The 25,005-nt window shown below is 48.1% G+C and overlaps 1 protein-coding gene and 1 non-coding gene across 2 annotated transcripts; both read right to left on the minus strand.

The window, feature by feature from the left end:
- Positions 1-8,593: 8,593 nt before the first annotated feature.
- On the minus strand, positions 8,594-8,895 carry LOC102529613 (small ribosomal subunit protein uS14). Its single transcript, XM_006198940.4, has one exon. The coding sequence runs from the start codon at positions 8,857-8,859 to the stop codon at positions 8,689-8,691; it is 171 nt and encodes a 56-aa protein (XP_006199002.1). The 5' UTR covers positions 8,860-8,895; the 3' UTR covers positions 8,594-8,688.
- Positions 8,896-13,938: 5,043 nt separating this feature from the next.
- TRNAA-AGC (transfer RNA alanine (anticodon AGC)) lies at positions 13,939-14,010 on the minus strand. Its single transcript has one exon. It is a non-coding gene; the product is annotated as a tRNA-Ala (tRNA).
- Between the last annotated feature and the right edge of the window lie 10,995 nt (positions 14,011-25,005).

Raw genomic sequence — 25,005 nt, forward strand, 5'->3', positions numbered from 1 at the left:
CCTTACCCGTCTCCCATCCCTTGCGCCGTCTCCCGTCCCTCGCACCGTCCCCCGTGTGCGTCCAGGTTAGACGTGAAGGGACTGTTCACAGGCTCCTCTGGGCTGCGTTTCCCTCACGCGAGTCTGGGAGCCCGTTCATGAAGCCGTAAGAGCAATTAAGCATGATCCTCCTGACTGAAATACTTGATTGAGCACTTCCCTCGGAACAGTTTTACTCAGAAAGTAGCTAACACTGAGTGCCTTCTATGGGCCAAGTGTGGCTCCAAGCGGTTGACGTGGACTAACTCACTTCACTCCCCGCCACTTAACATGGATGCGAGGATCCCACTAGGGCAGGTGGCTCCCGCCTCCCGGCCCGTCTCCCTGGAGGGGAGCGCCGTGTCCATCGACACGCATGGCGAGGCCTGGAGTCTGGAACCCTCTGCGGCTGCAACAACCGTGCCATCAGCACCACACTCGCCGTACCTGGTTTCTCCTGAATCCCTGAACTGGGCAAGCCGGCATCCTGGGTTGAGTGGTTCTCACTCCTGGCTGCATGTTAAAGTCACCTGGAGAATGAAAGTGATCCTGGCTCTTTCTACGGTTTAAGAAGTCGGTGGGGCCAGGCAAGGGCAGTTTTAAAAGCACCCTCCTCTGAGCACCCGACCCTGGCCTGGGTGAGCATCCAGGCTTGAGAACCCGCCGGTGTTAGGCTGCTGATTTGAAGGCAGAGCCGAAAGTGCTCGTGCTGGTCTGTGCTTGGCCGTCAGGGTCTCGTTTGCGTCCCCTTCAGAGTTCACACCCCGAGGTGCTTCCCCAGAAGGTTACACAGTTACATGTGTTTATACCTGCCTTTTCGCACACATGGGATTGTGATGCCATAATCTGTGTTTTTGCCACGTGCATTTAAAAAGGGAGTTATTTCATCATGTCAGTTACATGTAAACCTGTGTCCCTGGACCTGCTGTACCACATGAGGAATAAACCGTTGCCCACAGGCTTGCATCCCTCTCTGTCCCCTGTCCTGGACGTGCGCTTCTCCCGCCAGAGGTGACCGCCGCTGGTTCTGACTTCTTACGTGTTTCTGAGAAATTTTGCCATGAAAGTATCCCCAAATACATAGTGTTGCTTTGCACCTTTAAAAATCATAAACGGCACACAGGTGTGTTTCTCAGCATTTGACATTCAGCATGGTTTGCGAGTCTTCGAGCTACGTGTGGCTCGAGACGCGGCCTGGGTGGGCTCCACCTTCTCCATTCTCCACTGCTGTCACATAGGCTTTTGCTCTTGGATGGAGTGCTGCCCTAAACACCCGCGAGCAGCCTGCACGCACGAGTGTACGGGAGCTGCCGTTGTGACCCACGTGCGTTTCAGTTTTACTAGACGTCAGGGTGCTCTGTGAAGGGGGTCGTAGCCATTCTGCTCCTGCCTCACTGACTGCCAGCCCCTCTGCCCTCTTCTTAGCATTTGACGTCATCAGTACTTCATCTCTGATGGTCTAATGGGTGCAAAAGGTTTTCATTTTTTATTTTTTAAATTGAAGTATTACAGTGTGTCGATTTCTGGTGTACAGCATAATGTTTCAGTCATACATATGCATGTGTGTATTCTTTTTCATATTTTGCATTAGAGGTTCAAGATATTGAATATAGTTTCGTGTGCTATATAGTATATAAACTTGTTTATTTTATATATAGTAGTTAGTATCTGCAAATCTCAAACTCCCAATTTATCCCTTCCCACCCCCTTTCCCTTTGGTAACCATAATTTTGTTTTCTATGTCTGGGAGTCTGTTTCTGTTTTAAAAATAAATTCATTTGTGTCTTTTTTTTTTTTAAGATTCCCACGTATAAATAATGTGACGTGATATTTTTCTTTCTCTGTCTGGCTGGCTTCACTTAGTATGACAATCTCTAGGTCCATCCATGTTGTTGCGAATGGCATTATTTCACTCTTTTTTATGGCTGAGTAGTATTCCATTGTATAAAATGTACCACAGCTTCTTTATCCAGTCATCTGTCGATGGACATTTAGGTTGTTTCCATGTCTTGGCTATTGTAAACAGTGCTGCTGTGAACATTGGGGTTGATGGGTGCAAAAGCTTTAATTTGCGTTCCTCCACTAGTGAGTCAAGGATCTTTGTATCCTCAGAGATGCGTCTGTGTTTCCTCTGTGCTGGTTCTGTTTTCTCCCTTTCCTGTTCCTGCTGGCTGTGTAGGAGTTCCGGGTCCTCAGGTGGTGCGCTCTGCAGACGTTTCCCAGGACGCTTATCTGTTTGCTTTTCTAGTGGTGTCTCCTGACATGCAGTCTACATTTTAATGTCATTTCCTAGTCTTTTCCAGAGATCTTTTCCCCTAAAAATTTAAAAAGTTTGCTTTTCTTTCCTTTTTTTGTTTTTTCTCTTTCTCAGTTGATTGACAATATTATTAGTGTCTGGTGTGCAGCGTAGTGATTCAGTTATACACATATATATTCTTTTTCATATTCTTTATCATTATAGGTTATTATAAAATATTGAATATAGTTGCCTGTGCTAATAAGATTTTGCTTTTCAAATTTGGTATTTAAGCTACGTGGAATGAATTCTGTGCAGGTGTGATGTAGGGATCTGGTGCACCTTCCCTCCCCCACGTCTGGCCAGTTGTCCCAGCACAATGACTGACTCGTTCATCGCTCCGCACGGGCCGCAGCACCGAGTCGGGCGCTCAGCCGCAGTGCAGCTCCAGCCTAACAAGACTGCCTGGCCTTCCTCTTCTGCGGCCGGGGGGCTCGGTGCTCAGCTAAACCTCCCGGCTCCTCCTCAGCCCTTGTGGCCCTGTGAGAGCTGTGCCTGATGCGGTGCTGGGGACAGTCTGCTGACGAGCTGCTCAGAAGCAGCAGAGTGCTGCTGTGGCCGTCTGTCCACCCCCTTTCCCTGCAGGAATGTGGTGACCCCCAGAGACGCAGGGGCTCCCGCGACCCTGGGGCAGAAGCAAGCACCAGCCCTGAATTGCTAACCACTGGGCTCTTAGGTGAAAAAATAAATCCGTATTTGTTCAGACTGCTATGAGTCGTGTTTGTGGCTAAAAACAGCCCTGCCTTTTGTACCCCCTCCCCTGCCTTTCACGTCAAGGTTTCTAACAGGTTCAGGTCTGCTCTGGACTGAAGGTGACCTTCACACGCCCCTCGCTGTGCCGCACAGTGTTTCAGGCACTGGGACACCACAGAGAGCAAAAGGGACAAAAATCTGCGTGCCCTGGAGCTCCCAGCCTCGTGGGGAGATCAAGGGAAACAAATAAACCAAACCCACGCTGTCAGTGCTTGCGTTCATCTCTTAGAGTTCCCATGACAAAGGACCGCCAGCTGGGTGGCTGTGAACAACAGCAGTGTGTTGTGTCCCAGTTCTGGAGACTGGGAATCTGAAATCGAGGAGTCGCAGGGCTGTGCTCCCCTGACGACCCTCTGGGAGAATCCTTCCTGGCCGCTTTTTAGCTTCTGGTGACGCCGGCCATCCCTTGGCTTGTGGACACTCCAGCCTCTGACTCCATCATTGCACAGCTGTCCTCACGCCATCTTCGGTCTGTCTCCAAATGTCCCTTGTTGACAGACACCAGTCATAATGGATTAGCCACTCCCCCAAGACCCCATCTTACCCTGATTAGATCTGTGCAGACCCTGCTTCCAAATTAAGTCACAGCCTGAGGTACTGGGGATTAGGGCTTCCATGTGGCTTTTATTTTTTCTTTTTTTGGAGAACAGTTCACCCCTTAACAGTGGTTAAGGAGGAAAAAACCTAAGGAAAGGGGATAAGAAGAGTCAGGTGGAAATGGAGAAAGACCTGTGACTTGGCTAACACCCGAAGGAAATGAGATGAAAATCCCTTAAGCCGTTCACTTAAGAGTTGTGTGTGTTTCCGTATGTAATATTTTGATAAATGTTAACTCTGAAATATATGCGTATCAAAAAGGCTGCTTTATTGTGAGAATCTCATGATCAGGATTTGGTGTTTCTTGATTTCTGTCAATAACACTGACATTGCACATGCGCTCTGAAGTAATGTTCCCCGTGGTTTTGTCATGTTTTGTTTGAATTTTAGTTCCATCGTGGACTCAAGGCTAATTAAAAAACTCAGCAACTCTTTTTTTAAAAATATTTTTTGAGGGTTTTTGTGTGTGTGTGTGTGTGAGGATTAGGTTTATTTATTTATTTGTTTGTTTGTTTAATGGAGGTACTGGGGTTGAGCCCAGAACCTCGTGCATGCTAAGATGTGCTCTGCCACTGAGCTATCCCTTCCCCCTCAGCAACTCTTTAAGAAACTGCTGGTATGAGCTGGGCAGTAGGGATGCAGAGGTCCGCTTCCTGCCTTCATGAAGTGCAGCTTCCGGCTGAGAAGACAGGTCGTATGATCTGGCCTAGAAAACACATCCCACCAAGTATTTCAAACAGAGGGGGTTTAATACAGGGAACTGGTTACAAGGGTACGGGAGGGCTGAATGAGCAGAAAGGGGCCCTGGGTGTCCCAGAAATTCATTCTAGGAAGCAGATCCCTCCCAGAAGGACCAAAAGGAAGAGGTGATGTTACCGAAACCCCGGAGCGCGGGGTTCCCTATGGTTGGTGCTCAGACTGAGAAGGTGGGGCCGGGCAGGTACTTGGACTTCCAAGGGAGGCATGGCCCCGGCGGGGAGGGAGCACAGGACAGCCGGAGCCTCCTCCGACGCTGACGCTGACGGACAGGGCAGGGCCTCCGTGAGTGCTGAAGGGGCTGGAGCCAGCTGGCTGCTGGCCTTGGGGAGAAGGACATCAGTCCCTTCTGCCTTCCCCTCAGTCTCCCATTTAGTGCCTTCCAGCAGCAGAACCCAGCAGGAGGCAGGCTGGCCGAAGAGCCTGGCAATCGTAGTTCACAGAGTTCCAGACCCAGTGTCACACAACAAACAGTGTAGAAAGGTGGGCTTGTGGCTTAGAGACGATGGCTGAGTCACCCACAGGCGGCCGGGCACACAGCCGTCTGGAGGACGGCACGCCAGGGTCCCTGGACCGGCTGCCACTGCCGACTGCATTCACGGGGAGAGAGGGAGAGAGATCAACTTCTGGGCCCGCGGTTACGTTGGTGTTTCTTTTGCTCACGGCTGAACCTAACCCTACCCCGTGCAAGGGGGGAGTAGTGTCATCAGGGGGAGAATCTACTACGCGGAAGGAGGAAAGACAGATAAACGGCCAAGGTGGGGAATTTAGGAGAAACGTCACAGGTCAGCGGGAACTTAGGAGGGCGCAGGATCTCACGGAGAGAGAGTGTTAGGAGGGAAATGGGCAAACCCTGGACTGATTTCCCTGAAGCCAGGTGGTGGAGGTGATGGTGACTTGGGTCAGATCCTCCCAGTCCCAGCTGATCCGTTTGGGCACCACTGCCTGGCTGAGAACCCCGGACTCCGGGAGCTCTCTCGGGATCCCTTGGGACCAGTCCTAAGTAGCCGGCCCTCATGTCCATCCTGGGAGGGGCTGACCAAATTATTTGAGGTTTTGTTCCAAATTACTATTGCTTCTTAATTTTTGAAAAAACTTTTGGTGGGGGGGAGGTAATTGGGCGTATTTATTTTTGGAGGAGGTACTGCGGACAGAACCCAGGACCTCGTGCGTGCAACGTGTGCGCTCTACCGGGGAGCCACACCCTCCCCCTGCTGTCGCTTTTTTAAAATATGCTTTTTAAAAAAACTTGCTTTCCTGGTTTTGTTGCTCATCACTTCTTGGGTCCCCAGCCCTCCTTTTGTGTTTTTCGGTTTTGTTTTGTGGCACGTGCCCTTTAGAAGCTCTCCTAGAGACGGTTCAGGAGAGGTAGTCGTTCTGAACTCTCCTCTGTTTGGAACGGGATCTGCTTTGCTCTTACGCGTGGGGTTACTGTTGCCAACCAGGGTCTGAGATCATCTTCTGATTGTTGCTCTTCTTGAGTAAGTTCTTCTTTCTCAAAGTTCCCAGGGGTAGTTACTTGGGTGATTTGAAACATCGTCAGGATATGTCCAGGTTTGAATCTTCTTTTTCCTCCTCCTCAGTGCTGGGGGTGGTTCTCGTTGCATTTGAAATTTGTGTCTTTCATCAGCCCTGGGAAATTTTCCTCTGTTATTGTCGTTCATTATTTACTCTTCTGATGACCTACTGTGATGGTTTTACAACACTGCTCCAAATTCTTTGATGCGTCTCCCATGAAGAGGTAGGGTCCATGTTCTCTCTCCCCCTTGTCGAGCCTGGCAGGCATGTGATTGCTTCCATTACTGGAGTGTGGCAGAGGTGACATGCTGTGACTTCTGAGGCTGGGCCAGGAAGACCAGGCAGCTTCACCTGGTTGGCTGAGACACTGGCCCTTGGAGTCCTGCGTCACCTGAAGTCCCAGGCCAGGGAGCTCCGGGCAGGTCCCCAGGTGACAGTACCAGCTGGTCCCGTTCCTCAGCCGTCTGGGCACCTGGGCTCCCACATCAGCTCGTCAGGCCATCTCAGCAGAAGCCCCAGACGTGGTGGAGCGGGTGTGGAGCAATCCCGGTGCTCTCTTCACATCCCCGACCCACAGAATCCAGGAGCATAAAAAGTGGTTGCTGTCTCACACCACTGAGCTTCGGGGTGGCCTTTTATGCAACAATACTTGGCCCCACCCCCACCCCTCCTCACCATCTCCAGGTTCTCTCCTGAGCTCCTGTTGGGGAGAAAGGGCATTGAAGTGGCCTTGGCCTTGGTCATCCCGTGGTCTTTTGCTTGCAGTCCAGACTGGTGATGTTTGGACTGAGGGCCCTTGGGGACATGGCATTCCCCTCCCCCACCCTTCCATTTCTTGCACTGCAGCGGGCCGGGAGGGGTGGTCCCTGCACATACAAGGCCACAGGGGTGCGCAGTCAGGAGAGGTGACTACTGACCTTCACCCACCTTGACATACAACAAGCACGCTGTGCAACTAACTAGTAACCAGAGAAGTTTCGCAGAGCGTTGGGTGCCGAAGCCCAGGTCTTTGAAGGCTGTGAACATTCCCCTCTCCAGTCTCGGGGGTGCAGGGTGCAGACGTCCACGTGGTTGACGGAAGGTAGACCACGGCCCTCAGAGTGGGGGCCGGGAGGCGCCGGGCCTGCTGACCCCACTGCTGGGAGTGGAGCCTGCGAACCTGCGTTTTAAATAAGCACGTGAGGGGAGGCCTGCGCAGCAAACCCCCGACAGAGCATTTCTGAAGACCCGCGGTAATAATAAAGCAATCCAGTAACAGTACTGTTTTATCCGTTCTAGACTGAAACGGGAAAGCTCAGTATTCGTCGCCTCGGACACAAAACGCATTTGGGAATGGTATTTCCTGCTCGCTCGCCGCAGGGAGCGAACAGGCGCAGTATGAAGCTCCGGAGCCCGAGCGTCCGTCTCCTCAGCCAATCTCGGCTAGAGGGGGTGGGTGCGCAGAGCAGGCTCAGAATAAGCCCCAGGAGGCGCCCCCTGGCGGCTCGTCCCTGCTAACACTCCGGAGTCAACTAGGGAGTCATTTAGTACGAAAATTCCCAAAGTGAGGCCAGAATCCAGTTACAATTTTAATCTCACATTCTCTATCTCAGAGACCCAGTGTCCGAGTTCTCTCATTCTCCAAGAGCACTGCTGCCCTCGAAGGAAACTTCGTCTGAGGAGGAGCCCCCGATTTTTCCTGGGCTGGTTTTGAAGCCCCAGAGTTGTGGGTTGGAGCTAGATTTTAAACCAGCCCTAGGTTAATTTTTTTTACCCCGTCTGCAGCCTTGAGCGATCTGATTCAGGATTTTGATAAGGAGACTCTCCCTTAAATCTACTTATATAAATTTAGACCTGGAATGCAAAAATAAACGTGTTGAGGATGCAGTCTAATTGTTAACATCATTGCTTGAGTTGCTTGCGTTTCTGCTCATCCCTGCACATGGTTTGAGAACAGATTCATTATCACCCAGAGTGTGCACAGCAGTAGAAGTCCCTGAAATAAGCCAGCTCACCATTTAAGTCAGAGGGTGTGATCCCCGTGACAGACGTGCCCCAGAAACATTTATGACTCTGAAAAAGGAGGAGACCTCAAAGTAGAAACTTAGCACAGCAGGAGCTGAATTTTTCACCAAGAAAAGAAAAGAGTTTGCTAAAAACAAACAATTGTGTGGGTTAATTGAAATAATTTACAGGTAGTAGCCATTCTGTTCTGCATTTATTTAGCAGCACATAAAAAATACACACAATGATTTAAAAATTAAATACACCAAAGGCCATAGCAGCAACAGCAATAATGCTCACTCTCCCGCGATCCCCAAATCTGTTCTCCAGCAGCTGTCGTTTTCAGTTCTTTTAGCTTTCTCCTGGCAGTTACTTTTGTATTTCTAAATTCTATGCCTCTTTTGTCTTAGCTTGTGAGTGTTCAGCATTATGTATTCACTTCCTGGTAAGATACTTAAGGTTTAGCTCTTTTACATCCGCCTTCTCTCCAGCCTCTGAATATGATTATGTTCCTATTTTTAGCTAAACAAATGATCTTTATCACGATGCAGATGTATTCCACTCTGGAGCCAGGTGGAGCGCCCCAGTTTCCGTGCCCTGATCATGCAGGCTTGAACTTTTCCTGGAATTTGCTTGAGTTTGAGCTTGCCTCATTTTTTTTTTCACATTAAATCACTCATAATTGAAATTTTTATTTTATATACAAGGAATTAGCATTGTTTCTGCATAGGGTAGATGTGCTGGACGATCCATTCAAGGACGTTCACTTAGTCCAACTTGATGAAGCCGATATCCTTCGCGTACTGGCGGAAACACTGGCGGCACATATTGAGGCCGTATTTCCGGATCAGACCGTGCCGGTTTGAGCAGACGCGGCAAGAGCGAGAACCCTGGCCGAATTTTCTAGGGTGGCTCCAGTACAGCTGCTGGTGACCCATCTTGCTTCCTCGGATGCAACGAGGCAAAAGGGCGAGCTTGCCTCATTTTTATCTTGGGTTATTTCCCACGTTCAAATCCTCAATTCTTCCTAAATCTCCATCACCTTCGCATTGTCTCCTCCGCCTCCTTTCCCGGGTGGTCCCGCTCCGGCCCAGGGTGGCCGCACACCCACACCAGATGCCCGGATCTCAGCTCTTTGCCCTCCTGACCTGGAGCCACTTCTCCTGGGCCTCTTCCCAGGCACAGCTGCCTTGTTTTGCTAGAATCTAGACTCTGACCCCTGGCGTTGCCTTGGGTTCTTTCTTCTCCCAACTGTGGAATAACCCCACACGGAACTCTCATCCAACGGCCACCTCAGCCTGTTAAATGCACCCGACAGCTCCAGGCCACGCCTTCCCGATCACACCACAAACAAAGTACCTTCGTCTACACAACATTGTATGTCAGTTATACCTCAGCAAAGCTGGGGTGGGGGATTAACACGAAATTTACGTAGATTGAGGTAGTGACAGTGCAGTGGTTGCAGGCATCTGTCTGTGCTTGAATCCTTCCTCCATCCTTTTCCAGATGCTGGAAAGGAGCAAGTTCAGCTCCTGGGTGTCTCTGTGTCATCTTAAATAGGGGGTCACGTGAACGTCTGCCTCGGGACTGCTGAGAGGAGCGCGAGCGTGAACCCATCACACGGAGAGCTGTGTGTCTGCCGCAGACCGAGCCCCCAGTGACTGTTCTCATCATTACAAACTATTCTCGTGCTAATTCTTACTGACAGAGACTCTCCGTATGTGCCGATTAGTTTTGTGTCCCTCAGTAAAGTTGGTGGTTTTCTATCTAAAAATTCCTGACTGTTTCTCATGACTTTTATTCTAATTATTTTATTGTATGTTGAACTCAATCCAGTTTATTTATTAAAACTTTTCTGTTGTATTTTCTGATCCCTCTTTTAGAAATAGGAACATTGTGAATTCATTGGAATCCAATAGCTTCCTTACTTTCTAATCAGAGTAAATATATCAGATAAATTGTATCTGTAAGATTTTTAAAAAAAATTTATATCACCCTCAAACAAAAGATTTTCTATCCTCCCTCACCCCCCCCCCCAAAAAAGAGGGAGGCTCAGTGGTAGAGTGTGTACTTAGCATGCATAAGGTCCTGGGTCTAATCCTCAGTACCTCTGTTAAATCAAAAAATTAAAATAAATAAACCTAATTACCTTCCTCTACCAAGAAAAAGAAAGAAAGGAAGGGAGAGAGGGAGGGAGGAAGGAGAAAAAAAATAAAGTCCCCGTTGGTTTCATCCATTCCCAGCTGGGGGACTGTTAGCTGCCCCCCAGTATATAACATCTCCTTCTCCCCTCCTGTCAAAGCCCAGATTTAATTTGGAGTGGCCTTTGCAGCTGTCTTGCTGGTGGTGATTGAGAGTTAGTGGGAGTCATGGGGTTGGCGCTTCTGGAATATTCTTTCAAAGGACTGGCTCAGCAGGAAGATCTCCCTTCCTCCCCTGCCCTGTTCCTTCCTGAGGTGTCCAGCTAATGTTTGGAAGTGCAGGGGCCAACTCAGACGGTGAGGTGAACTTCAGGACAATATCCCAGGCTTGGGATGGCTTGGCAGGAAGGCAGAAGGAGCTGCAGCCGTCTTCCTAGCCCCGCACACCTGATGGTGAACTTCCACACGAGGGAAAAACAGCCTATAACAAGACAAACAGATGCACAGATACAGGGAACAAGCTAGAGGTTATCACGGGGGAGCAGGGTGGGGGAGGGGATTAAGAGATACAAACTGCTACCTAGAAAATGAGAAAGATACAAGGGTGTGACGTACAGCCCAGGAACCACAGCCAGCCTGTTACAATAACTTTGTATGATGTGTAATTGATAAAAATACCGAATCGCTATGTTGTATACCTGAAACTAATATAATTTTGTGAGTCAACTGTACTTCACTTAAAAGAATAAAAAGCCCTTCGTGATTAAGTCACAGATTGGCCTCTGTCACCAACGGATGCGTGAGAGGCTTCAATTATTTCATGAAAAGACTGATTTCCCTAAACGATGAACTGATTTACTATGAAGTGATTTACATTTACCCAGAAATGTGTCTGGGACCTAATTCTTAGAAAAGTTCAAGCCCTATCTGAAAGTAGAAGAGGAGGAGGCAGGTTTTCATGGGGAGCGTTCACAGTCCTGCTGGTCCCCGCTCGCCCTGCGAAGCCGGGTCCCACCTGCGGGGCGCCGGGAGACAGCGCACCTGGCCCGGCCGCCCTCCAGCTGTGCGGGCGCAGAAGCCGCCTGCATTTCCGCTTCCGTTTCCCCTGCGTTTTATTTCCGGGAAGTTTTCAGTGCTCTCTCTTCCACTTCCCGGTAATGTCTGCGGCCCGGCTAACTCTGATCCACCCCAGGATCCACTCACTCTTTGTAGAGCAAATTACACACCCACCAGCCCAGACCACACAGATGAAAACCAGTGTCTTATTTTATTCTCTGTCCTTGAGCGCCAGCCCCTGGAGTCACCGCCTGCTGATTCTCCCTGCCTTGCACTTAAGCTTTGAACAATCTCATCCTGTGGGTTTGGGGGCTTTTTTTTTTTTTTTCAGCTTTAGTTTTTCTGTTAATCTGGCAATGTAAGATGCTCCAGGTTCATCTTGTATATTCCTACAGGTGGCCCTCGAAGCAGCCATGTCTCCAAAGAGCCCTGGTTCCTTTCGCTGGAGAAGGGTATTTGAAACCAAGATCTCTGTACTAGATTTATTCAGAGTTTTTAATCTGATGAAATTCAGTTTATCTATTTCTCCTGCTGCACTTTTGGTATTACATCTAAGGAGGCTTTGCCTCACCCAAGGTCACAAAGGTTTACTCCTGTATTTTATTCTAAGAGTTTTATGGTTTTAGCCCCTTCATCTAGGCCCATGATCCATTTTGAGTGTATTTTTTTTAACAGTTAAAAAAATTTTTTTGGAGTGTAGTTGATTTACAGTGTAGTGTTAGCTTCAAGGGTACAGGAAAGTGATTCAGTTATTTTATACATATGTACATAATATATATACATACTGTATATAATATATATACTTAAATACATATAGGTTCTTTTCCATTATAGGTTATCATAAGATACTGAATATAGTTCTCTGTGCTGTACAGTAGGTCCTTGTTGTTTATTTTATACGTGGTAGCATGTATCTGTTAATCCCAAACTGCTGATTTATCCCTCCCCTATTCCCCTTTGGTGACCACTAAGTTTGTTTTCTTTGTCCGTGAGTCTATTTCTGTTTTGTAAATAAGTTCATTTGTCTTATTTTTTTTAGATTCCACATATAAATGATATCATATGGTATTTGTCTTTCTCTGTCTGGTTTACTTCACTTTGTATGATAATCTCTAGGTCCGTCCATGTTGCTGCAAATGCCATTATTTCATTCTTTCTTATGGCTGAGTAATATTCCAATGTGTGTGTGTGTGTGTGTGTGTGTGCATGCGCGCGCATATATTTATTATATACACACACAACATCTTCTTTATCTTTTCATCTGTTGATGGACATTTAGGTTGCTTCCATGTCTTGGCTACTGTAAATAAATATAATGCTTTGAACATTGGGGTTCATGTATCTTTTTGAATTGAAGTTTTCCTCCAGATACATGCCCAGGAATGGGATTGCTGGATCATATAGTAACTCTGCTTTTAGTTTTTTAAGGAACTTTCATACTGTTTTCTATAGTGGCTGCACCAATTTACATTCCCATGAACAGTGATTCCCTTTTCTCCACACCCTCTCCAGCATTTATTATTTGTAACTTTTTGATGATGGCTATCCTGGCCGGTGTGAGGTGATACTGCATTGTAGTTTTGATTTGCATTTCTCTAATAGTTAGCGATACTGAGCATCTTTTCATGTGCCTGTTGGCCATCTGGGTGTCTTTTGGAGAAATGTCTGCTTAGGTCTTCTGCCCATTGTTTGATTGGGTTCTTTTTTGATACTGAGCTGTGTGAGCTGTTTGTATATTTTGCAAATGAATCCCTTGCCGGTCACATCATTTGCAAATATTTTTCTTCCATTCCGTAGGTTGGCTTTTCAGTTTGTTTATGGTTTCTTTGCTGTGCAAAAGCCTTTTGAGTTTAATTGGGCCCCGTTCATTTATTTTTTGGTTTTGTTTCCAGTAGTCTAGGAGACAGCTCCAAAAAAAGATTGCTGTGATTTACATCAGTGTTCTGCCTCTGTTTTCCTCTAGGAGTTTTATAGTATCTGGCCCTACATTTAGGTCTTTAATCCATTTTTAATTAGTTTATATATATATATATGGTGTTAAATAATGGTCCAATGTCCTTCTTTTACATGTAGCCGTTCACTTTTCCCAGCACCACTTATTGAAGAGACTGTCTTTTCCCCACTGTGAGTTCTTGCCTCCTTTGTCATAGATTACCTGACCACACCTGCATGGACATACTTCTGGGCTCTCTATCCTGTTCCATTGATCTGTGTGTTGAGTTCATTTTTGTGCGTGGTGTAAGGAAGAGGCCCAACTTCAGTGTTTTGCATGTGTGTATCCAGTTGTCCAGCACCATTTGTTGAAAAGACTGTTCTTTTCCTGTTGAAGTGTCTTGGTATCCTTGTCAAAAATCAATTGCTATTTCTTCAATTCTCGAAGGTATAATTGGAAAAGCCATACCTGGCAACTGGACGAATGCTTGCACACACTGGCTCTCCAACCCGTGGAGTGAAAGCCACTGTGGTAGGGAACTAAGTGTAAGCTCCAGAAACTTCCCCTCTGCACCAAAATAGAAACCCAGACACAACACTGCATCCCAGGGGGGATTGCAGAGGTCAGTGCCATCATCTGAGACCTTAAAGGGGGCAGTGGCATCTATCACATCCCCATTTATTTGCATTAAAAAAAAATTTATTTTTGGTGGGGAGGGTATAGCTCAGCAGTAGAGCACATGCTTAGCACACACGAGGTCGTGGGTTCAATCCCCAGTACCTGCATTAATATAATTAAATAAATAATCTAATTACCTCCCCCCTCCAAAAAATAAATAATATTTTTGGAGGAGGGAGGTAATTAGGTTTCTTTGTTTGTTTATTTAATGAAGATACTGGGGCTTGAACCCAGGACCTTGTGCATGCTAAGCACATGCTCTACCACTGAGCTATACCTTCCACCCATCACATCACCATTGAACCCAGCTCTTTGGACTGTGCAGAAGTCAGGTGGAACTTGGAGAATGACTCTGGCCTGAATCGCGTGGTCTCAAGTTGGAGTTGCTGTCCCAGATGGAGACTGTTCCCAGGAGCAAGTCAGCGTGGCTCCCGGCTCTTCGCTGGTAGCTACTGCTCAGGCTAATGCCTTTTTCTCCACACCCACTTGTGAGGGCCCCCAGAGGCAGTTTGTTTTCACCTGCTGGGACCAACTGCTCGCCTGGGGTCTTGCGCCGGGGCTCTGTCCGTAGGAACTTGGCCGCCGTCTCATAAAGCACCGCGCTGATCTTCCACGCTGACATTGTGCTGATCAACCTGATCAACGGGAAGGAGCAAGGACTTTAGATGTCTTTTTTTTGTGTGTGTTTAATTTTTTATTTTTTAACTGAATAGTTAAAATAGTCGATTTACAATGTTGTGTTAGTTTCTGGTGTACAGCATGGTGATTCAGTAGATGTCTTAATAAGATGTACACAAGTCATATGGTGAGCAATAAACCCCGTAACACTTCAGGGGTCCACCGCTTCCTGATTTGGGGGAGTTTGATGGTTTGGAGGATGTCAAGATGTCTCTTCCCAGATAAAAGACAAATGTACCTTCTACCACCTACCACACACACACACCCACACCCACACACACACACACATGAAAGAGGCATGAGCCTTGGTGAGTCTTTTCAGACTGGGGAGACAACACACACCATGTCTGTGTGTGATCCTTTGGCCAACTGAGAGTCACCTGGAAAGCTGCAGCTTTTGAGTGGAGGTCAGAGCAGGGGCTGGCTGTGCAGCAGTAAAGGCAGCTCCAGCTCTGGGGCCTCGTGGTCCAGCAGAACCAGAGAGACCTGCAGTGCCTGTGGCAAAGAGGATTGCCGTGCGGGGCTTCTGGGAGGCACCAGGAGGAGAGTTACAGCGCAGACCTCAGGATTTTAGAGCAAATCCGTCCCCTCCTTTGCATACAACTATTCTTCTTTTGAGAAACAGGTTCTGGCTTGGGTCAAAGGCCTCACCGTGGGACAGCCAGAGTTTCCCGTGACGCGCTGGGCCTTGCTTTCCTTCTGTGTAAGGCTGGGTGCCCCAGCAGCAGCAGGCTGGCGGTGGCAGATTAGAGACTGAACCCGGGCACGTCCAGAGGTACACGTGGGGTGCAGGAGAGGGTGGCTGAGACCCCTTCGCTGCCACCTCCCGCTGTGTTGTCTCCTGTCCCTCAGTCCAGGCCTGTGACCTCATGGGGAGCCCTCCATGGCTGACTGACTGAGGGAGAAAGGACTTGAGCGGGTTCACAGACGGTCTGTGTGACAAGCTGTCGGCATCCAGAAGTGGGCGGCTCCTGCGTTCCAGCCCTGCCGCAGGCCAGAGATCTCACTGGGCTAAATCAAGGGGACAGCAGAGCTGAGTTCCTTCTAGACACTCTAGGGAATCAACCGCTGGTCTCCAGGGATGGGCCCTGACACCCCCCGGGTCAGGGGACAAACAGCGACAGCAGTAAGCAGGCACAGCAGAGCTTTGTGACCCACATGGCGACGTTCGTGGGTGCCGTGGCCCCTTGAGGAGGACACCCTGGGACTGGCCCCATGAATGGCCTGTGACACAGGAGGGGGTGGGCAGTGGAGTGCTGTCCCGCTGCTCCACAGAACAGCCCAGAATTTCGACTCAGCAAGGCTCAGAGGGAAAAGGGGAGATGGTCTATCAGGTGCCCTGGGAGCAGATACCATCCCAGACACCAGGCACTTTGTGTCAGTGATCCAGGCGGCCCCACCTCTGGTCAGGGATGCTCAGCCCGTGGACCAGACTTGTCCCACGGCCTCACGGGGGCGGCACTCCTCCTCGCCTGGAGGGAAGCTAATGTGGCAGTTCCCTATACACCCCAGGCGCTCTGTCCTGGGTGCTCCACTTACATGGAGAAGATGCCGGGTGCCTTAATCTCAGACAGCAGACCCTGCAGCCCGTGCAGCAGGTCGGGGAGGACTCAGCTTTGCAGGATCCAGCTTTGAAAGCAACATGAGGCAGCAGCCGACAAGGGGCAGGCATGCCAACAACCAGCGGTGCCTTCCTGGCGATGGCTGCTGCCTGTTGGATCCAGTTAATAAGCCACGAGCAGTTTGTAACCACCTTGCGCACTGCACGGGTTATTGTAAGCGTCCCCAGGAGTTGTTTTAATCAGGTATGGTAAGACACACAGACACGGAAGTGACCATCATAAAGGAAGAAGTTTATACTCACAGTTCCCTAGAAACTGGAGGCACATCAGGCCACAAAGGGCCACACGGGGAAGTACCAGGGTTGGTCAAGAGGCAGAAGGAGGGAGGGAGGAGATGTGGGTAAGAGATTTTGTTGTGGTTTCTGCAGGAGGGAACCAGTGAGGCAGAGTAAGTATGCTTAGAATTGGCTACTTGGAAGAATTTCAGTGAGATGTAGGGGCTGTCCCGCATTGTCTGGTGACAGGCTCTGTTGTGATGAGGGAGCGGGCAGGGTGACCAAGAGTGTGAGGGGGTGGTGTGGGCTCTGGACTGGTTGGTTTGAGTATGAAAGGTGTGCTCGCAGGCCAGGCAAGTCACTGCTATCTCTAGCAAATGGGCGAGAGGGTGGGGTGTGATGAAGCCTTCATTCCTGGAGGGCCCTCTGCTCACCATGGGACAAAACTGCGGCTGCACTGTGATCAGTTCCTGGAGGCAAAAGTCAATAATGGAATTTAGAAATCATAGAATCCACTCCCAAGAAACTGGTTCACTGTATGTATAAGGAAACGCACATTAATAAGAAATGAGCAAAATACACACTCCGTCGGTTACTGTTAACTGTAACAGCGAGAATGAAAGCAAAGGAGAGGACTGGGGGCAGATCCTGAGATGGGGCCAAGCTTGGATCACAGCTGTTCTGAGCCACAGACACTGGTCTCAGGGCCACCATCAAAGGGAAAAGTGATGCTGAAACAACAGACAGTGATGACGGCTGGAATGAGTCACAAGGGAACAGGAGAAACAAAGGGAGGGTGACAAGACTCATCCCAGCAGTGTGGAAATCTTTCAATGATTATTAAGAAATGAGATAAGTAAGGCGGACATTTATGGGATCAAAACAAAGGTTATAATCCAGCATTCTTGGAAGTTCTGTAGATTGATGAGAGCCCCAGTGTTGAAGGGCCCTAAACAAGTCTGCTTTATTTACCCTTCTGTGGAGGAATGTAAAGAGCTGGAAGGCTAAGATGGCTGGAGACCTCGTTACCTGGGGCAGCAGTCCTGCAGCGTAAGCAAGTCACAGACTGACCCCTGCGGGGGCCCAAGGCCACATGAGCTTGAGCGGGTGAGACGGTCAGAGGATGCAGGAGAGACTTTTCTGGAACTCCTTGATAGGACACCCCCGTGCACTGTGATGCCAGAATCTGTACAAGAAGTCCTGCGGGTGGTACAGCTCGATCAGGAGGTCATAGGAATGCAGTGGCTGGCGAGATAAAGGCAAAGGTTTGGGTGAAAACTGGAAGGTTTGAACAGACTGTGTGGAGTGGTTGCATCTCCTTTCCTGGACAGTATTGTGGGGGTGGATGTGCCTGACTGGGGAGAGCTTCCCCTCCCAGCATTGTAAAGCAAAAGGCGTGGAAATCTGCCCTTCCTCCGACATGGACTGGACACAGTAAGTGGGAAGCAGTGAGGTTGCAGGAACCCATACAGGTCCTTAGTTTGCTGTATCACATCCCAAAGTGGCTTGCGGACCGGAGTTGATTGCAAAAGCTTGTGAGTGCCACCTAGTGGCAACTTCTGGGATCTGGGACCAGAAAATTCACACTGGAGCGAAAATCAGTACTAACTAGCTTGCTATTGGACTTTGAGGTTTCCTCTGTGCCTGAAGGACATAAAATAATCTTGAAACTTGAAATACACACAATGCTTTGGGTGACGTTGGAGAAATGCTCTAGTAGGGAGGGCTGTGCCCAGGAGTGTTCCTTCGTAACATGGGAATAGTTTATACAAGAACACACTGCTAGTTAGCAGCAGGGGGTGGGGGTGGGGGTACTCAGTGCTAGAGCACATGCTTAGCATGCACGAGGTCCTGGGTTCAATCCCCAGTACCTCCATTTTAAAAAATTAAAATAAATACATAAACCCAATTAAAAGAACACACTTAACACGGGAGGTGGGGCAAGGGATGGTCCCCACTACAAAGATTCCTTTTTTTTTGGCGGGGGCATTTGGGGAAGAGCGGGTGGGAAGGGTGCTAGTATAACTCTACTTTTTTCCCTTTTTTTCCCTCACATCACCTCAGCCTCTTTTGTGCTACCTGATGCAGTGGTCCCAGGACCAGGGCTGCAACTGACCGGTGCAGGAAGCAGGGATGATCCTTAAGAGACTGTAAGAGTTTCCTTAAAGCTTTTTTAAAAAATATTTTTTAAGTGGGGGAGGGAGGTAATTAGGTTTATTTATTTATTCACTTTTTAGAGGAAATACTGGGGATTGAACCAGGACCTCTTGCATGCTAAGCATGCGCTCTACCACTCTGAGTTATACCATCCCCCTCCCTTAAACCTTTATGTCAGGATTCCTAAGGGTCTGACCCAGTGGGTTTTGCCTTCATCCCATCTGGCAAAATTGGGATGACAGTGGATGCGGCTGTATTGCTTAGTGTTCGGGACAGCCCGCCAGCTCGGCACCCGTTTAACCAGACCCCCCAGGACCGGGAGTGGCCTGAGGGAGGGCAGGTGTGAGACCGCACTTGTATTGCTCCTGGCAATCTGGACCAGCACAGAGGCCGAACCTAACACCCCTTCCCAAAGTGGGGAAATTAGTGTATAAATAGGAGGAAAGGTAGCTGAATGGTTTATGCCGTGAGAGAAATCCAGCATTCCACTGGTGCCTCGGGAGAGGCTCAGAGTGAGATGTTGCTGTCTCTGAGCTCAGTGACACCAGATGCCTGAAAGGGTGATGATGCATCGCTGAGACCACTCCTGCTTTTGGAGCCTAAAAAAAAAAAAAAAAAAAGGAAAGGAATGGAAGCCCGCAAATCTGAATGACATCTGTCACTCGGGGGGACATTCCCCTCAGTGGACTAATTGTTAATATCTGAGTGGGGCTCTGGTCATGTGCCAGAGCTTTTCAGGACATAGCGACCGCCTCGCTTCGATGGGGGGTAACACTGGCCTTCTTGTAATGTACCGGGAAACTGAGAGCCCCCTCAGGAAGTAAAACAGGTGGGAAGTGACTGGCGTGGGAAAGAACTAGATTTACCCAATCATCAGTTAATTTCTATGCTAAATAGTGCTGCACAAGTTTATCATAAGATACAAGGGGGGAACTGAATAATCGAATTAGTATCCAAATATGAAAATGGATGTACCGGCTTTGTAAGGGCAGGGAGTTGTTTCTTTAAGTCTAGCCCTACCCTGACAGTGGTCCCTCCAGATGTTAGACAATAGGATCATTTTGCTGTAAGAATAAAAGTCTTGGCCAAAGGCAAGGGATGGCTTGTGTCCTAAAGAATTTAACTTTGCCTCCAAGGGGGTCTGGCTTTTGCCCTCAGCTTCTGGGAGGTATCTTTGTTCCCCCCCAAGGGGCCTTGGGCTCAGAAGAGAATAAGGCATAATTTAGGGTGGGTGCCAACCACAGCTTAGGGTGGGGGCCGGTCACACCAGAAAGACCACACACAGGGGATTTAGGGTGGGGCTTCGGGTCACAATGGTAGCAGTTGGTCTGGAGACTGAGATCAGCCAACCAGTCAATCATGTCTATGTAACGGGGCCCCCAAAACTGAATACCGGGTGAGCGGAAGCCCCACATTTCATACTTCCCCAGACCCATGAGCTCCTTCCCTTGGCCGGTTTTAATCTGTATCCCTTCCCTGTAATAAGCCGTGTCATACAGTGTATACAGTGAACAGAATAGCTTTGAGTGGGCTCTGTGAGTCCTAGCAAATTACCACCCCCGACACTGGTTTTGGGGATCCCCTGAACTTGCGGTTGGCCTCAGAAGTGATGCTGGTCTGTGGCTGCAGACTGTGTTCCTTCTGACTGTACAGTTGGCTAAACTTCTCACAAGCCTCAGCTCAAGAGGAATCCAAATGATAAGCCCCTCACTCTGACTGCCTGGTAGGCGAGGACTTGCACTCTTAGGAGAATGAACAAAACAGAACAGTGTTTACTTTGATGTGGTTATACTCCAGTACACTTCCCCTCACTTTTATATTCTAGAGTCAACACAAAATGATAAGACATGAAGAGAAGCAAGAAAATGTGCTTTACAATAGAGAGAAAACAGAGTGACTAGAAGTCTCCCCTCCACACACACAAGTAAGTTACTGGAATTAGCAGACAAGGACGTACAGCTATCATAAGTATATAAAACAATTAATGGGAAAAGAATAATGATTGGGATAAAGAAGGGGGAATAAGGAGTTGAATAGCATCCCTCAAAAATTCATGTTCACCCAGAACCTCCAAATGTGACCCAAGTTGGAAACAGTGTCTTTACAGATAGAACTAGTTATAAAATGAGGTCACACTGGGCCCTAATCCAGTGACTGGTGTCCTCTTTATAAGAGGGAAGTTTGAGACACAGGGGAGAATGCCTTGTGAAGATGGAGGCAGACACTGAAGTGATGCATCTGCAAGCCGAGGCCCACCAAGGATGCTGGCAGCCTCCAGAGGTGAAGAGAGGGGCCGGGAACAGGTGCTCCAGAGGGAAGCAACCCAGCTGGCACCTGGATTTTTGTCTTCTCCAGAACTGTGAGAGAATACATTTCTGTGGTTGTAAGCCACTCAGTTATAATACTTTGTCATGGCAGCAAAAAATTGCTTGGAATTTAAATTGGAAATTAACACATCGGATGGTGAGATATTCTGGGATATAGAAAGCTTAAAAAAAAAAAAAGGACCAAATGGAAATTCTAGATCTGAAACATACAATAGCTGAAATAAAACTACAATGGCTGGGCTGAACACCAAATTTGGACATTATAGAAGAAAGAATAAGCAAACTTGAAGACAAGTAAATAAAATGTATCTACACTGAAGCAGAGAGATACACACACACACAAAAAACACCTAAAAACATTAACCACATCAGTTACCCTGATGCATTATCAAGCTGGGAAATGTACATGAAACTGGGGTCAGAATAAGAGAGGAGAGAGGGAATAGATTCCTCAAAAGACTAAAAATAGACTTACCATGTGATCCAGCAATCCCACTCCTGGGCATATATCCAGAGGAAACCTTAATTCAAAAAGACACCTGCACCCCAATGTTCATAGCAGCACTTTTACAACAGCCAGACATGGAAACAACCTAAATGTCCATCAACTGAGGACTGGATAAAGAAGCGGTGGTACATTTATACAATGGAATACTACTCAGCCATAAAAAATAAAACAATGCCATTTGCAGCAACATGGATGGACCTGGAGAATGTCATTCTATGTGAAGTAAGCCAGAAAGAGAAAGAAAAAATACCATATGAGATCACTTATATGTGGAATCTTAAAAAAAAAAGACAAATAAACTTATTTATAAAACAGAAACAGACCCACAGACATAGAAGACAAACTATGGTTACCAGCGGGGGAAGGGGGTGGGAAGGGATAAATTGGGAGTTTGAGATTTGCAGATACTAACTACAATATATAAAATAGATAAACAGCAAGTTTATACTGTATAGCACAGGGAACTGTACTCAATATCTTGTAGTAACTTATGCTGAAAATATGAAAACAAATATATGCATGTTCATGTATGACTGAAGCACTATGCTGTACACCAGAAATTGACACAACAATGTAAACTGACTACACTTCAATAAAATATATATAAAAACAATACATACAGAAGTAAAATACGTAGCAACAGTAGTGAAAAGGATGGGAGACAGTAGGTGGGACCATAAAGGTATATGTTTATTACCTTACATTTAAAATGGTATAATATTAATTCAAAGTAGACTGTGATAATTGAAAGACATATTATTATAGTTCTTAGAGTGAACACTTAAAAGACCACTTGAAAGAGGTAGTGATAAGAAGCCAATTATATATACAATGGAATGCTTATAAAGACTCAGATAATCCAAAAGAAGTCAGGAAAGGAGGGAAAATGGGAAAAGGGCAGATGGGACAAATGCAAAATAAAAATCAAGATGATAAACTTTAAACTCAACTATGTAAAAATAGTTTTATTAAACACAAGTCAAAGGCAGAGACTATCAGACCACAGGGTCGGGGGAACCCTCCCAATCCTATGTTATTTGCAAGGAAAACATGTTAATAATAAGGTGCTGTTAGGTTAAAAGTAAAAGGATGGGAAAAAAACACACTATGAAAACACTAATCAAAAGAGAGCTGTTTGACTATATTAATATTGCGGTAGTATTAAAGAAGATTGCCGAAGATGGGTATTTCAGAATGCAAAATGAAGTCAACAAGAAGATATAACAATCATAAATGTATATGTGCCTAATGGTTCACAACATATAAGTTGGAGATTTTAACATGTGTCTCCCAGTAATTGGCAGAACTAGCAGACAAAAAATATCAGTAAGGATGTAATTTCTTTTTTTGCAACACAGTCAACCATTTTAATCTGATATTTTTAGAACACTACATGTAACATGTTACTTTTATGTGCATATGAAACATTCATCAAGATGGATCATACAAGCCTTGATGGTAAAAATCATGAGTATATTCTCTGACCACCAAGGAATTAAATTACAAACCAATAACAAAAAGATATCTAGAAAGTTCCCAGATATTTAGAATGTTTGGAAACTATTTCAAATTACCTACAGGTCTCAGGTCAAAGAAAGATTCTCAAAATATCTCTATCTGAGTGAGAAACAAAACAGAACACAACTAGCACCCATCAAAGTTTGTGGGATACAGTGAAAGCCATGTGTAGAAAAGAAGAAAGGAGTGAAATGAATTATGTACATTTCCATCTTAAGAAACTAGAAACAAAGGAGCAGAAGAAATCCAAAATTGATTCTTTGCAAAAGTTAATAAAATTGATAATTGCCCAGCAAGACTTATCAAGGAGAGAGACGGGGAGAAACCATCTACATCAGGAATAATAAAGAGAACATACTACAGGTCCTACAGATGCCTTTTCCCAGTGACCCCGCCCAGGGTAACTGGGACTGTCAGCCACTTCTGAGACTTAATCCCCTGCAATTTCAGACGGACCAGCTAGCCTCCCTAACTGTCAATCACTGCATTGTGCAGCCCCTGACTGCCTGGGGGTGGCATTCCAGCCGTGGCCTCCAACTTGGGGGTCAGTTGATTGCTAAACTCCCAGCCTCCTGTGGGCACAGAGACCCGGGCCCCCTGAGCCCCACCCCCCCACTACAGCACAGCCAAGTCCCTTTCTCAGCACTCGCTTCCTCTACCTCTGTGGTCGGAGTCAGATGGAAGAGGCCGACCCTCAGGGCCACTGGGTCCCTGCTGTTTTCACAAGGATGCCCTGAAGAATGGAGGCCTGGGAACTTCCTGGAGGATGTGACATTGGAGCCAAGCTCGCAGAAGCAGGGCATGGGGCAAGGGTGGGGCGTGCTGCCCGACACGGCAGGAGGAGGGGCACAGCCCAGCTTGAGCTTTGTCCTGGGGGCTTGAGGGGGCCCTGGTGGGCCTTTCAGCAGGGACACGACCTGGTTAGCTCTGTGGCTAAAGAATGCTACTCCTGAGAAGGGGGGAGGATGAGCGAAGTGGGAGAGACTGGGGCAGGGAGCACATGGAGGGGGCTGGGCCGGGGTCCAGGGTCTGAGCCAGGCCCTGGCTCCAATACTGCCCCAACTCCCACCTCCCCTCCTGCCGCTCCTCTCCCCTGCAGGGAAGGAGGTGAAAGGATTCTGGGGAACAGCAGGACCATCTCCTCCGGCATCCTGTCCATAGGGTGGGAGAGGATGGTGAGCCTGGGGCTGAGGCCCCTGTAAGCTGCCTTCTTCTAGGAGTCCTGACTCGGGTGAGGCAGCAAGGTGGGGGCCCCCCTCCCCTCCCAGTCAGGGCACAGATGCGGGCTGTGTCCCTTGGAACCCAGAGGACACTGGTTTCTGACAGAAACTGCAGTGGAGAGCAGGAAGCACGGCCGAGGGGTGGCGAGCCGGCAGGGAGGCCACAGGGCCGCAGTGTGCAGGCTGGACCCTGCAGGACCTGGGGGTCTGGGGCAGAGGTTCTGAGACCAGTCCCTGTGGAGGGGGCAGAGGCACTGCCGGTCTCTGCCCAGGCCTGTGCACAGTTAGCATTAGCATTTTCTCAGAGGGGCCCAGAAAGGCATCCAAGGGCCTGAGGCAGGAGCCCTATCTTCCCCTCCTGGCCTGCTTCCTGGAAGGGATTGCTTTCTGTTCCTCTGGCCAGTGGCCCCGAACCAATTCATGGGAGGCCTGAGGCCATGTTATTCCCTATCTCGAATCCTACCCTCCTAAAATGAAGACCAGACTCCTCAACGTGGTTACTCCAGCCCCCCTCGCAGCCCCTGCCTCACTTCCACAGCCTCCAGTCGGAGCAGCCCTAGATCTTCAAGAGCTCCTTCCCTCTGCTGGAACTCTCGTCCTTCAGAACCACCCCCATCCTGCCCCAACCTACCCCCAGTCCAAGGCCTGGCCACCTTGGTCCCAGATATCTGACCAGTAGGTTTGTTTCTGTGCTGCACAGGTGCTGACCTGAGTGAAATGAAATTGGAAATTCATTCATGAGTCTTGTGACTCCTTTCTTCAGACACAACTAACTGCAGGTGGAGGTTTGAGGAGCCCTGTTCTTGGCCCTCCCATGAATTGGGTCGGGGCCACTGGCCAGCATCAAACTGTACCATGCTCTTTGATTTCTCTATGCTGGCCACGATGGCCTTTTTTTGGGTGGGCTTCATACATTCCTTTCAGCCTCAGGGCCTTTGCACCTGCTGTTCGTGTGTCTGGAATTCTCCTACATTCCTCCTACACATAGATAACACCAATTCCCCAGAAAAAGAGCGTCTCTGACCTCCCTG

The sequence above is a fragment of the Vicugna pacos genome, chromosome 22, assembly GCF_048564905.1.
Source record: "Vicugna pacos chromosome 22, VicPac4, whole genome shotgun sequence".
NCBI classification, from domain to species: Eukaryota; Metazoa; Chordata; class Mammalia; order Artiodactyla; family Camelidae; genus Vicugna; species Vicugna pacos.

What these genes read in the sequence shown, in the direction of transcription:
- LOC102529613 (XM_006198940.4), bottom strand. Translation starts at nt 8,859, where the DNA reads ATGGGTCACCAGCAGCTGTACTGGAGCCACCCTAGAAAATTCGGCCAG.